Source organism: Taeniopygia guttata, chromosome 7, assembly GCF_048771995.1.
Source record: "Taeniopygia guttata chromosome 7, bTaeGut7.mat, whole genome shotgun sequence".
NCBI classification, from domain to species: domain Eukaryota; kingdom Metazoa; phylum Chordata; class Aves; order Passeriformes; family Estrildidae; genus Taeniopygia; species Taeniopygia guttata.
The window spans coordinates 38,853,611-38,866,997 of NC_133032.1; the positions used below are offsets into that span (position 1 = coordinate 38,853,611).

The 13,387-nt window shown below is 59.9% G+C and overlaps 1 protein-coding gene across 1 annotated transcript; it reads left to right on the plus strand.

The window, feature by feature from the left end:
• The first annotated feature begins 310 nt into the window (after positions 1-310).
• On the plus strand, positions 311-11,430 carry GALNT5 (polypeptide N-acetylgalactosaminyltransferase 5). Its single transcript, XM_041717676.2, has 10 exons — positions 311-591; positions 2,468-2,634; positions 4,022-4,141; positions 4,476-4,611; positions 5,205-5,324; positions 5,665-5,782; positions 5,934-6,257; positions 7,786-7,866; positions 8,541-8,702; positions 10,934-11,430. Exons 1-10 carry the CDS (start codon positions 395-397, stop codon positions 11,084-11,086), a joined length of 1,578 nt encoding a protein of 525 aa, XP_041573610.2. The 5' UTR covers positions 311-394; the 3' UTR covers positions 11,087-11,430.
• The last annotated feature ends 1,957 nt before the right edge of the window (positions 11,431-13,387 follow it).

Consider the following 13,387-nt stretch of genomic DNA (forward strand, 5'->3'; position numbering starts at 1 on the left):
CCAGGATGGACAGGAGCAGGCAGGAGAAGCTCCTGGAGCGGCTGGCACTCACCAGGATGGACAGGAGCAGGCAGGAGCAGCTCCTGGAGCAGCTGGCACTGGTGGGGATGGACAGGAGCAGGCAGGAGAAGCTCCTGGAGCTGCTGGCACTCACCAGGATGGACAGGAGCAGAAGGGAGCAGCTCCTGGAGCTGCTGGCACTGGCCGGGATGGACAGGAGCAGGCAGGAGAAGCTCCTGGAGCGGCTGGCATGGGCCAGGATGGGCAGGAGCAGGCAGGAAAAGCTCCTGGAGTGGCTGGCACTGGCTGGGAAGGACAGGAGCAGAAGGGAGCAGCTCCTGGAGCAGCTGGCACTCACCAGGATGGACAGGAGCGGGCAGGGAGCCGCCCCGGGATGCACAGAGTCCTGTCCATGGATGCAACTCTCGCCCCAAGAGACCCCCGAGCTCCAGGCCAGTTTGGACATCCTGTTGCTGTCCCTGATGATAAACAAGAAGAAGCAAAAAGTCGATGGAAAGAAGGAAATTTCAATGTCTACCTCAGCGATCTGATCCCTGTGGATCGAGCCATCACCGACACCAGGCCTGCCGGGTAAGATCTGCTCCCCTTGCACAAACCCCGTGCTGCACCCTGGGCTGGCTCCGTGGCTCTGGGGAGGGCTGCTGGGGGCACATCCAGCCCTCCACTTCAGCCGTGCTACCTGTCAGATGGCTCTTGCCTGTCCAGCTCAGGGCAGCCTGTTGTTAGACATAAAACCGGGTCAAGTTTGCAGGTTGTCATAACCCACTGGGCCCAGCTGCCCCAAGGGGCAGGACAGCCAGCACAGGTGATGGGCTCAGGCCTCTGTGTGCCTTGGGATGCTGTGCCTGGTGGGTCAGGTACAGCTCTGGTTACCTGGTGTGCCAGTGCAGCTCTGGTTACCTGGTGTGCCAGGTACAGCTCTGGTTACCAGGTACAGCTCTGGTGTGCCAGGTGCAGCTCTGAGCACTCAGAATTCGTGTTTTGGCTCCCGTGGGTGTGTGAGGGCAGCAGGAGCTGCCCAGAGGGGCTCTCACAGCTCAGGCTGCCATGGCCCTTCCCTGGAGGAAGGGACACCAGCCCTGGCGGGTCTGGGCAGCAGAGCCCCGGCGCTGCAGAGCAGGAAGCGCCTCCGGCAGTGGCACAGCTGCCCTGGAGGAGACCTTTGCTCTCACGGGAACGCCGTGGCCAAACAGGGCCTGTCCCCGGGGACGGAGCTGCTGCCACGGGCACAGAGCTGCCCTGGGCACCCTGGTTCTGGCAGGAGCCTGTGCAGGCTCTGTGCCCACCTGCTGGCACAAACAGCTCGTAGGGACAGCTCAGGGCAGTGGGTGGTGGCAGCTCGTGGCAGACAACAATTTTTTTTTGTGTACTCCAATCTCTCCCAATTTAGACTCCAGTTCCTGTTGTGGTTCTTCCTGGAGTACTGGACAGGACACTGACATCTGGCCGATCCGTGCCTCTCCGTGCTCAGTGCTCGCTGCTTTTGGAGCTTTCCTGGCAGGGCTGGCGCTGTGGGTGCTGCGTCCCTGCAGCTGGGGTGGGGGACAGGGCCCTGAGCAGCAGTGTGGTGGGCAGGAGGCTCCTGGGGAGCACAGGATCCTGCACAGCATCAGGAATCCTGGGCTGAGAAGGCTCCAGAGAGGCCCTAGAGCCCCTTCCAGTGCAGAAAGGCTCCAAGAGAGATGAAGAGGGACTTTGGATGAGGGCTGGAGTGCCAGGATAAGGAGCAGTGGTTTCCCACTGCCAGGGGCAGGGATAGATGGCATGTTGGGAGGGAATTCTTCCCTGTGAGGGCGGGGAGGGCCTGGCACAGGTTTCCCTGAGAAGCTGTGGCTGCCCTGCCCCTGGAAGTTTGAGGGCAGGCTGAATGGGGCTCCGAGCAGCCTGGTTTAGTGGGAGGTGTCCCTGCCCATGGGAGCCACTGGAAGGAGTTGGGCTTTGAGTTCCCATCCAACCCAAACTATTCCAGGATCCTCTGGTGGAGGACAAAGGGGGCATGACCCATTCTGCTCACCAGCTGCCCAGCAAGGTGAGGCAGGCCTGGATCCAAAATGGACTTTTTGGTGTTTTCTGCCCACTGACCTCCCTGAGACAGAAAGACACATCTCAAGGATTGTGACACAGTAATTGTGGGGTGAATTTCACCTAGCCAGAGCACTTCTGGCTAACTGTGAAGCCCTGAAATACCTCTGCATTTCCTTCAGAAGGGGTTCCTGCCAGAACCAAGTGAGTCCATCCTGCCCCATGGGGCTGCCCATGAGAGGGGCCCTGGGGCAGGGTGGGGTGTTCCCCCCTCAGCCCCTGCTCCCCTCCCAGCACTGCAGGGCTTTCCCTCCGTATGTCCTGTTGGGCATTTCCCTTCCCTGCACGTTTTCCCAGGAGCACCAAGGCTGCAGGTTTCCAGGTGGGACTGGCCATCAGCTCTGAGCCCGTGTTGCCGTTGCAGGTGCTCCGAGCAGCAGGTCCACGACGACCTGCCGAGCACCAGCATCATCATGTGCTTCGTGGACGAGGTGTGGTCCACCCTGCTGCGCTCCGTGCACAGCGTCCTCGGCCGCTCTCCCCCGCACCTTGTCCAGGAGATCATTCTGGTGGATGACTTCAGCACCAAGGGTAGGAGAAGCCTCTGCTGCCTTTATGAAACTAATATAACTGGAGGGCAAAATGCAATTTGTCCTTTGTAATTCAATTCTAAGCAGGAGAGAAATGACATTTTCTCCTTGCGCTGTATTGAAGTGCATCCTGGCCTGCTCTGGGGCTGAGGGGGATCAGAGGACGGGGGTGCTGGGGCTGGCTGGGGGAGGAAGGCACAGGCTGCTGGAGGCTCCGGGGGCACCAGGGAGTTGGGTCCTGCCCAGACCATTCGTCTCTCCTGGCTCAAGGGCTTGTGTGAGCAGAGATGCTCTCAGCCCTCGGTGTGCAGCTCCCAGGCAGGTGCCCCGTGCTCCAGTGTGGGAACCCAGGGCTTCCCTCTGGCTGCCCTGGCTGCCCTGGGACCCTGGCAGGGGTCAGGAACCCCCCTGGACAGAGCCCCCAGAGACACTGGCTGTGATCTCTGTCCATGGAGAGGAGTTTTCAATCTTACAGAATGAATTACCAGCTCTGAGTGTTTGATATGAGTAATAATTAAGTGTGACACGGGTGCGAAAGTTAAATTTTAGATTTCTAGATTAGGGGTTCAGAGGGGACAGGATGGAGGAATTGGGTGTGTCTTGTCCTTTTTCTCCTTCTTCATGCCCTCCATGTTTCACTGTGGTGTTGGCATTTTTCTGTTGGTTCAGGCTGGGGACACACTGTCCAACGTAGGTGACAGATATTGGCACGTTATTGTAAATCCAGCACAGGTAGTTTGTGGTATTTAATGTTTGTACCATCCCACTGAGGGCAGAGCCCCACACGCTGCCCTGCAGGACAGAGCTGCGGCAGGGCAGCAGAACATGTTAGAGATAAACAGAATAAACACCCTTGAAACCAGCACAGACCAATTATGGCTTCTGCTTTGGCAGCGGGGCTGGCAGACAGAGACTTTTACAATCTCAGAATCATCAATACCTCAGATTCCGACACTCCAGCGTGGGGAACACGCTCCGGGGCGGCTCAGAGGGCGGGGGGCTGCAGTGGGAGCAGTGCAATGGGAGCACTGCCCATGGGAGCAGCCAGCCCCGCAGTGTGACGCTGCCCCTCTCTGCTGGGCTCAGCCCTTCCCAGCTGAGCAGCCGTGTCCCTTCCCCGCTGCCGCCTCTCAGCAGGTCAGACGGGCACAGAGCTCACACCGCGGGCACAAGGAGCTCACACCATGGGCACAAGGAGCTCACACCACGGGCACAAGGAGCTCACGCCACGGGCTCGGAGCTCCCACCACGGGCACAAGGAGCCGTGCCCACATGTTCACACCCAGAGCCGAGCACCCGGCATGCCCAGAGGCACCTCCAGGGCAAACCTCCTTGTCTCACCGTGTCGGAGGGCACAGGGGTGAGCCAGGTCCCTGTCCCCTCTGCAGAGCACCTCAAGGAGCAGCTGGATGCGTACATGTCGCGCTTCCCCAAGGTGAAGATCCTGCGCCTCCGGGAGAGGCACGGGCTGATCCGGGCCAGGCTGGCGGGAGCCCAGGTCGCCACAGGTAGGACAGGAGCCATGCTCAGCCCTGTGGGGACCCAGAGGTGCTGGGCACCCCTCTCCAGCACGGCGTTCGTCCCTCCCGGTGCACCAAGGGTGTCCTTGTGCCACCATCTCCAGCCCCAGCTCCACCCCCTGCCCCAGCCAGGCTGTGTCAGCCCCAGAATGGCCATTTCTGTCAGCAGCTGCCCTGCCAAGCAGGCAAAAAGCGCTCTTGGCTGTGGCTGGGCGGGTCTGGGGAGCCAAGGAGGGCCGTGGCACAGTCAGCAGCAGCCCGAGCCCACAGGAGATGCTCAGCAGGGCAGGGCTGGAGGCTGATCCTCCCACCTGTGCTGTAGGTGCCGTGCTGACGTTCCTGGACTCGCACGTGGAGTGCAACGTGGGCTGGCTGGAGCCGCTGCTGGAGCGCGTCCGCCTGCGCCGCACCAAGGTGGCCTGCCCCGTCATCGAGGTCATCAGCGACAAGGACATGAGGTGAGGCGGTGATACAGGTGAGGTGGGTGGTACAGGTGAGGCAGGTGATACAGGAGGTGATACAGGAGGTGAGGTGGGTGATACAGGAGGTGAGGGGGGTGATACAAGATGTGAGATGGGTGATACAGGAGGTGAGGCGGGTGATACAGGAGGTGAGGCGGGTGATACAGGAGGTGAGGTGGGTGATACAGGAGGTGAGGAGGGTGGTACAGGAGGTGAGGGGGGTGATACAGGAGGTGAGGCAGCTCGGCCCTGGCAGTGCCACCGTCCAGGCTGCTGTGCTGGGCAAAGCCTGGCACCACCCCTGGATCCACTGCAGGCCGTGGAGCCGTGACTCCAGACCCCCTCACTGGCCTCCAGAGCTTTCCACAGGGACACAGAAGGTGGCTGTCCACCCAAAATTAGGTGTGGCCCATGTTTATCACACACCTTTTTGCTTTTTCACAACTTTTAGTATATGGAGAGGATTCCTGATGAAATTTGCTAAAATCCTGGTTTAATTACCTACAGATATTCATCTTCTCTCATTAGGGGTGACATTTCAATCAGCAACGTGACTCAGAATTAGTCAGCCTGATCTTTCCTCTGTTTAGTTACATGACCGTGGACAACTTCCAGCGCGGGATTTTTACTTGGCCAATGAATTTTGGATGGAGACAGATTCCACAAGAAGTCATTGAGAAAAATAAGATCAAGGAAACTGATATAATAAGGTAAATAAAAGAAATGTGAGAGCTTTGCAAACCAACCTGTTCCTCTGGTAATAATTTAGCAGCAGAGGCTCCTTGGAGTCCAAATGCTGTTCTTTTGTGGCCAAGTATCGTTCCTCTGCTTTCCAGGGCAGGTGAGGCACAGGCAATGCCCCCATCAGGCACGGGCAAAGCCCAGGAAGCCTTTCTCCCCACTCATGGCACTGCTGGTGTGTCAGCCAGGAGAACATTTCACTGCTTTTTTCCCTTCCCTGCCCCATTGCAGCTCTCAGGTCAGGTAAAGCCATCCCAACGCCCGCTCTGTCACAGCCAGTGACACACCGTGTGGCCTCTCTGTTCCCAGGTGCCCCGTCATGGCAGGTGGCCTGTTCTCCATCGAGAAGAAGTATTTTTCTGAGCTGGGAATGTACGACCCAGGACTGGATGTCTGGGGAGGGGAAAATATGGAGCTTTCATTCAAGGTAGGTCGCTGTCACACACCTGGGTGAGTGATGGCCTCGGGCAGGGCTCCCCAGGGACAGCCCCATCTCCCTGGGACCTGAGCCGCTTCTCTTGGCTTGCACAAAGGCAGCGCCCACCCTCAGCTCTGTCCTTCTGACCTCTGCTCCTCAGGTCTGGATGTGCGGAGGAGAGATCGAGATCGTTCCCTGCTCCAGAGTGGGGCACATTTTCAGGAACGACAATCCCTATTCCTTCCCCAAAGAGCGGGTGAGGACGGTGGAGAGGAACCTGGCCCGCGTGGCAGAGGTGTGGCTGGACGAGTACAAGGAGCTGTTCTACGGGCACGCCTACCACCTGCTCCTGAGCGCCGTGGACGTGGGCGACCTGCGCCCGCAGAGCCGGCTGCGGGAGCAGCTGCGCTGCAAAACCTTCCGCTGGTACCTGCAGAACGTCTACCCGGACCTGGAAGCGCCCCTGGTCAAAGCCAGCGGGCTGGTACGTCCCCAGGGGCTGTTCCCAGGGCGTGCAGTGCCCTGGCAGTGCCCACTGCCGCTGGCACCCCGGCCTTGGGCAGCGCTCGGGTGGGTGACACGGCACGGAGGCGTGGGTCCAGAGCGGCCTCACACAGAAACAGCTCCCACGGAGAGGGTAACTTCCCTCCAGAGAGCTGCTGGGCCTCTGGGGGGCCGAGCCGGGCACACGGCAGTGCCAGACAGGCCATGCCAGGGGCTGGATGTGCCCGCAGGGAGAAACCCCTCCGTGCCAAGGGCTGGATGTGCCCGCAGGGAGAAACCCCTCCGTGCTGGGACACGGTGCCAGGGGCTGGATGTGCCCACAGGGGACAAACCCCTCCGTGCCAAGGGCGGGATGTGCCTGCAGGGAGAAACCCCTCCGTGCTGGGACGCCGTGCCTCGGGGGGCCCAGGGGATCCCGGCCCTGCCCCCTGCCCCAGCTCGGGGGCTACAGTGTGGTGTGGGGTCTGTAGGAACAGGGTCTGTGGGAACAGGGTCTGTGGGAACAGGCTCTATAGGACCGGGGTCTATGGGAACAGGCTCTATAGGACCGGGTCTGTGGGAACAGGCTCTGTAGGGCCGGGGTCTATGGGAACAGGCTCTATATGACCGGGGCTGTGGGAACAGGCTCTATAGGGCTGGTCTATGGGAACAGGCTCTGTAGGTGCAGGGTTCTATGGGAACAGGCTCTATAGGACCGGTCTGTGGGAACAGGCTCTATAGGGCCGGGGTCTATGGGAACAGGCTCTGTAGGGCCGGGGTCTATGGGATCAGACTCTATAGGACCGGGGCTGTGGGAACAGGCTCTATAGGGCCGGATCTGTGGGAACAGGCTCTGTAGGGCCGGGGTCTGTGGGAACAGGCTCTATAGGGCCGGGGTCTATGGGAACAGGCTCTATAGGACCGGGGTCTATGGGAACAGGCTCTATAGGACCGGGGTCTATGGGAACAGGCTCTATAGGACCGGGGCTGTGGGATCAGGCTCTATAGGGCCGGGTCTATAAGAACAGGCTCTATAGGGCCGGGTCTATAAGAGCAGGCTCTGTAGCACGGCTCGCCGCCAGCAGAGCGCAGCAGCCGCTCGCGTTCCCGGCGCTGCGGGACCGGGAGGAGGTCCCGGCACCGCTCCGGGCACGGAACCCGCTCCTCGCCGGGGCAGCGGGCAGAGGACCCTGTAAAGTCCTTTTGGGTTCACTGCTGCCTGCACAAACCTCTGCGTGGCGCCTGGGGAGAGCAACCGGGTCAGGCTCCCCCTCTCCTCCAGCCTCAGGTGGAAAGGGACCTTAAACTCAGCTTGTTCCATCTCCTGCCATGGGCTGGGAAACCTTTCACTAGAGCACGGTGCTCCAAGCCCCTCCAGCCTGGCCTGGAGCACTCCTTTCTGCCTCCCTTAGTTATGTGGACGGGATTAATCAGAGTCCTATGAGCCCAGCGGGTTCAGTGCAGTGTAACATCCTCGCCCCCATCGTGGGAATTTCTGCCTAAATCTGCCTTTTGTTGCTGTTTCCCAGCTCATGAACGTGGCCCTGGCGGGGTGCATCGCTGTGGAAGGCACCACGCTGGCTTTTCGGGAGTGTGATGTTAACAACCCGGTAAGGACAGCCTGCACGCAGCCCGGGCTGCCACCTGAGGGGCAAGAGCTGCCTGAGGGGCAGGAACTGCCCCAGGGGCAGGAGCTGCCTGAGGGGCAGGAGCTGCCTGAGGGGCAGGAGATGCCCGAGGGGCAGGAACTGCCCGAGGGGCAGGAGCTGCCCCAGGGGAGCTGCCCGAGGGGCAGGAGCTGCCCACTGGCACGGCCTGCAGCCAAGCAGCAGCGTCAGACACAGCAAACCCCTCTGGTTAGGGAAGTCTGATAAAGCTGTGAGCTTGCACATGAAAACAGAAAGATTTACACACTGTGATCAGTGTGCTAGACGAGCAGCTGTGCCTTACAGCCCTTTCAGTGCCCAGCTCCCAGAGAAGGACCCCGAGTGCCAGGACACAGGGAATGTCGAGCCTCCCCGCTGCAGCGGGCAGGGCTGGGTGGGATATCGGGAAGGGATGCCCGGCTGGAGGCAGGTGAGGCACAGCAGAGGGCAGGGCTGGGTGGGAGGTCAGGAGGGATGCCCGGCTGGAGGCTGGTGAGGCACAGCTGCAGAGGGCAGGGCTGGGTGGGAGATTGTGAAGGGATGCCCGGCTGGAGGCGGGTGAGGCACGGCACAGGCTGCCCAGAGCGGCTGTGACCAGCCCTGCCTGACGGGCCGTGTCTGTTCCTGCTCTCCCACAGAACCAGAAGTTCAACTACACCTGGCTGAGGCTGGTGCAGCACGGAGAGCTCTGCCTCGCCCCGGCCGGCGTGCTGGGAGCCGTGGGCCTGCGCCGCTGCCAGGGCAGGAGCCGCAGCCTGGCCTGGCTCCACAGGTCGCTGGCCGCTGCCCAGCCAGGGCTGGTGAGTGATGCTGCAGGAGGGGTCAGGGATGGCCCCTGCCTGCCCAGCGCGGGGCAGGGAGCCCGGAGAGCGCTGAGGGGGGCACAGCCCGGCACGGGGGCACCCCACCTTCTGCTGCCCGCTTAGCCGAGGCCACTGTCCCCTAGAGACGTGCTGGTCCCTCGTGCCCCTCTGCCAGGGCTCTGTCCATCCCAGTGCCGAGCACCCCAGCACGGCTGCCAGGCTGGGGACACCGGGGGACGTGCGGGCGCTGCCACAGCCGCAGCAGCAGCTGCAAAACAGCCAAAACAGCCTGGTTTTACACAGAAACCGTCAATAGCACTTAAAGGGAGATGAGTCAGCATCGATTGGCTCTCAGCTCACAGGCGTTTTTAAAGACAGCACTTATGGAAAGGAGAAGAATGGTACTCACACTAATTGCCTGCTCTGCACAAAAGCCATGGCTGTACCTCTGTCAGCCTGGTGTAAGCAGTTGTCCAAAATGCTCTGAAATGGTATAGTCTATTGTGGAGAAATAAACACCCTTCAGTTAAGAAAGAAAAAATGTAGCATTCAATATACAGACAATTTCCTGTTGCCCTTTGGACTTTTCAGCCTAAAGCTGAATGCCAGAATGCCACAGGCTCATGTTGGGTGTTTAGGGAAAAATACAGGAAAATTTTTATCCACTTACTGAAAACTGTGAAATTGTCATTTCACTTTGTGAAAAATATGCAGAAATGCCCAAGGAGCTCTATGGGGCACAGGCAGGTCTTGTCTCCTGTTGCAGCCTGATTTCTCAGCTGAGGGTGAGATGGATTTGGTGGTGCTCTTCACTGGTGCCAGCAAGAGGAGTGTGAAGGAGTTGCAGTGCTTTGCCCTCTCCTGACATCAGGCATTGTGTTGTCCAAGGAAGTGAAGTGCAGTTCCTGTCTGTGTCTGCCCAGACCCCCTGCACACATCACAGCAGCAGTGTTCCCCTGGTGTTACCGAGCTGCTCCTGAGGGTCACTGCAGTGCCAGGAGGGGCACGGAAATGTCCCTTGCCTGCAGCAGCACCTGCAGCATCACCTGGCTGCCCACAGGGGTTAGAGAGGTCAGTCCAGCAGATGTGAAAAGCGAAAGGATGGAGGTCACTCAGACTCTTCATTCTTTTCCTGTCCCAGCGCTTGAGCTCAGGGTCTGAGTTACCTGACATCCCTGTCAGTGCAGTGCCTGTGCCAGGCTCGTCAGCCGATGAGCTAAACACAGAAATCAGCCTCCTGCTGCATGTTCCCTGCGGAGCAGATCCCATCCGAGTGATTCCCTCGGCATGGCCATTGCCACACAGGCAGTGAGAGAGCTCATCCCTCTGTTCCCAGCCAAGGAACGTCCAGGACAGGACTGGACAGGAGTGCTGTGACTGAATAGGTGTGCTGTGACTGCACAGATGTGCTGTGACTGAATAGGTGTGCTGTGACTGCACAGGTGTGCTGTGACTGGACAGGAGTGCTGTGACTGAATAGGTGTGCTGTGACTGCACAGATGTGCTGTGACTGCACAGGTGTGCTGTGACTGCACAGGTATCGTGTGGTCCCGGCTCAGCAGCAGCTGCAGCCTTGGATCCCAAGCCAAAGTTCCTGTAAATCAGCAGAATAGCAGAGATATCTCAGGTATTAGGGACGAGCCAAAGAAGGGCACACTGTAAGGAGCTGGGCTTTCTCGGAGGGAAAGCAGAGCTGCTGCTTCAGGAGCCCCAAAGCCTGAGTGACCCCTAAGCCTGAGCCCCCCAAAGCCCAGCTCCCCCAAAGCCTGGCTCCCCAAAGCCCATCTCCCAAAGCCCAGCTCCCCCAAAGCCTGGCTCCCCAAAGCCCAGCTCCCCAAAGCCCAGCCCCCCAAAGCCCAGTTCCCCAAAGCCCAGCTCCCCAAAGCCCAGCCCCCCAAAGCCTGGCTCCCCAAAGCCCAGCCCCCCAAAGCCCAGCTCCCCAAAACCCAGCTCCCCAAAGCCCAGCTCCCCAAAGCCCAGCCCCCCAAAGCCTGGCTCCCCAAAGCCCAGCCCCCCAAAGCCCAGCTCCCCAAAGCCCGGCTCCCCTGAGCCCCCCAAAGCCCAGCCCCCCAAAGCCCAGCTCCCCAAAGCCCAGCCCCCCAAAGCCTGGCTCCCCAAAGCCCAGCCCCCCAAAGCCCAGCTCCCCAAAACCCAGCTCCCCAAAGCCCAGCTCCCCAAAGCCCGGCCCCCCAAAGCCTGGCCCCCCTGAGCCCCCCTCTCTCCTGCAGGCCGAGCACCTCATCTCTGAGCAGCAGCAGCAGCAGCCCCCGGGGCCGGCGTGCCTGGAAGCGGCTCCCTCGCGCAGAGCGCTGCGGGTGAAGCGCTGTGACCCCGGGAACCCTCACCAGAAGTGGCGGTTCGGCCGGTACCACGCCGACTGAGGCCAGCCCGGCTGCAGTGACACCGCTGCAGGGACACCGCTGCAGTGACACCGCTGCAGTGACACCGCTGCAGTGGCACCGCTGCAGTGACACCGCTGCAGTGACACCGCGGGCTCAGCGGGACATCAGCATGGCTGATGGCAGCCACCAAGAGGGAACAGCATCTCCAGTGGGACTGGAACCTGTGGTGTGACACCGGAGCATGGAGGGCTCCAAACACCCAGAGCAGCATGGCTGCTGCGGCAGGGCCTGAACGGACCGGCATCGTTTTCCCTCGCCGTAGGAGACTTTGGGAAAAACTCATTTTCTGTATTATTAAATGGAAATATTTTTTGAAGTCCCCATCCTACTGTAAGCAAATATCGCTCAGCTACAGAAATACTTCTGGGGCCCTTAAGTCTGTAAGCAGCAAATTGGGCTGCTCATTCCTCCACAGAAACTGGAAGTTTGTTGACCGATGCCTCAAAAAAAACCCAGCACCATGTCTGGACTGGATCTGGCTGCAGGATCCATCCCTGCAGGACCTGTTGTGTGCCGGGTGAGGATCGGGGTTCAGTGAGGAATCCCTTGCACATCAGTGAAGCCCACATTTTATCGTGGGAGGTGGATGTGGGTCAGTCCCACCCAGGGCTGCAGGGGAGGCCTGGAGCACTCCTTCCCTGTGCTGGGACAGCAAGGACACACATGCCTTGCTTTGTTTGCTGGGGAGAGGAGCTGCTGGAGCACAGAACCATGGGTTTATCCTGCTTCTTGCCAGAGGCACACTCCTGGGGCCGGCCTGGAAGCTCCTCTTCCCAGGGCAGCCAGGTTGTCCCACCCTGGGGCTGCCAGGACCCCAGCCATGTCCCCGAGCCCCTGTGGCTGTCTGGAATTCTCCAGAAGCCCTGCTGCTCCCCTCAGCCCAGGCTGCATGGCACAGCCAGGCTCTGCACGCCAAACTCCCTCTGGACTCTGTCACAGGCAAGTGTTTTCTGTACTGGGAAGTTCCTCATCTCCAAAATCCAGCCCCAGTCAGCGATGCGATTTGATAGGAGAATAAATTCTGTGTGCCCAGGCTGTTAGATCCAGGGCAAACACCAGACAGGGTTTGTAGCCCTGCTCCCACTGGGAATTCCTGCTCTGGGATGCTGCTCCCTGTTCCCTGCGGGGCCGCAGTGTGGGCAGTGCTATTCCCCTGCCCTGTGCTGAGCTAAGGAGCTGCTCCAGCCCCTGAGTCCCTGGGCTGAGCGTGGTGCCGTGCTCACGGTGAGCACAGCCGAGCCCCCAGCCCTGCCGAGCCCCCTCCCTCTCCTCTGGCTTTGCAGAGGGCCCCAGCATAGCTCTACCTCTGTCAGTGCTGACAGCATCTGACAGGCTCAGTCTGCCAAAATATTGACTGGCCCAACAGATTTTCCCAGTTGACTCCTATTCCAGCTGTCTTCCTGATTTTCTCTCCCTCCTTCAGCGCAGCTAGCCCGCAGTCACCATCAGAAAAATGACACAGACGTTGTTTGGGCAGTCAGCTCCTATCAGGAGCATGAATTTCATCAAATTCTGTTTGCTGACATTCAATCACTTGTCACCGAGCAGGCAGCAGGCAGTCATATGTCACGGTCACATCCCATCGCCAGCCCTGTCACTCGCCCGCCGCTCTGGAAATGCTCACTTCCCTGCTGGATCTTTGCTCAGAGACTGCAGGCTGCCTGGGGGCTGCTGGCAGTGAGCTGGGGCCCTGCTGCCGCTGCTGCTGAGACCCTTCCCACGGCACCGGTCAGCCCAGTCTTCCAGAAGCGAGAGCATTTTTCCGGCAGGCTCGGCAGCCGCTGCTCCCCACACACCCGGGGCTGTGGCTCGGGGAGCACCCCGGGTGGGAACACCCATGTGTGGGCTGGGACAGGAGTCCCTCGTGTCCCCGGTGTTAAATTGTTAAAGAAATTTAAAAAATAAATAAAAAATAATAAGTGATAATAGATGAAGCTGCTTGCTCCGAGTGCAGCGTGTTAAATCTGACGAGCCTGGTCTCTCTCTAGGGGCTCCTCCCGAGTTCCTGCCAGGCTGAACCGTAAATCATCGCCCCAGGAGGAGCCTTCAAAGCACCAGTTCCCTGGTTTCTGGCCTGTTGGCTCCTCGCTTGCTGCAGGAACTGAGCTGCTTGCTGCAGGCACAGCTGCTGCAGGTGTCCTGACAACTGTCACCAACACACTCCACGAGGCTCTGCTCTCACTCACCTGCCCTCAGCCACATCCAGCACGGCAGAAACGGAGAAAAAGCATTTTCGGGCAGTGGTTGCCATGCCCTGGCCAGCAGCTGCCTCAGAGTGCC

Excerpts from the sequence above, each read along its gene's own strand:
- GALNT5 (XM_041717676.2), top strand. The coding sequence starts at position 395 with ATGCACAGAGTCCTGTCCATGGATGCAACTCTCGCCCCAAGAGACCCC. Across the intron at positions 6,258-7,785 it reads TGGTCAAAGCCAGCGGGCTG|CTCATGAACGTGGCCCTGGC; the intron begins GTACGTCCCCAG and ends GCTGTTTCCCAG. Across the intron at positions 7,867-8,540 it reads AGTGTGATGTTAACAACCCG|AACCAGAAGTTCAACTACAC; the intron begins GTAAGGACAGCC and ends GCTCTCCCACAG.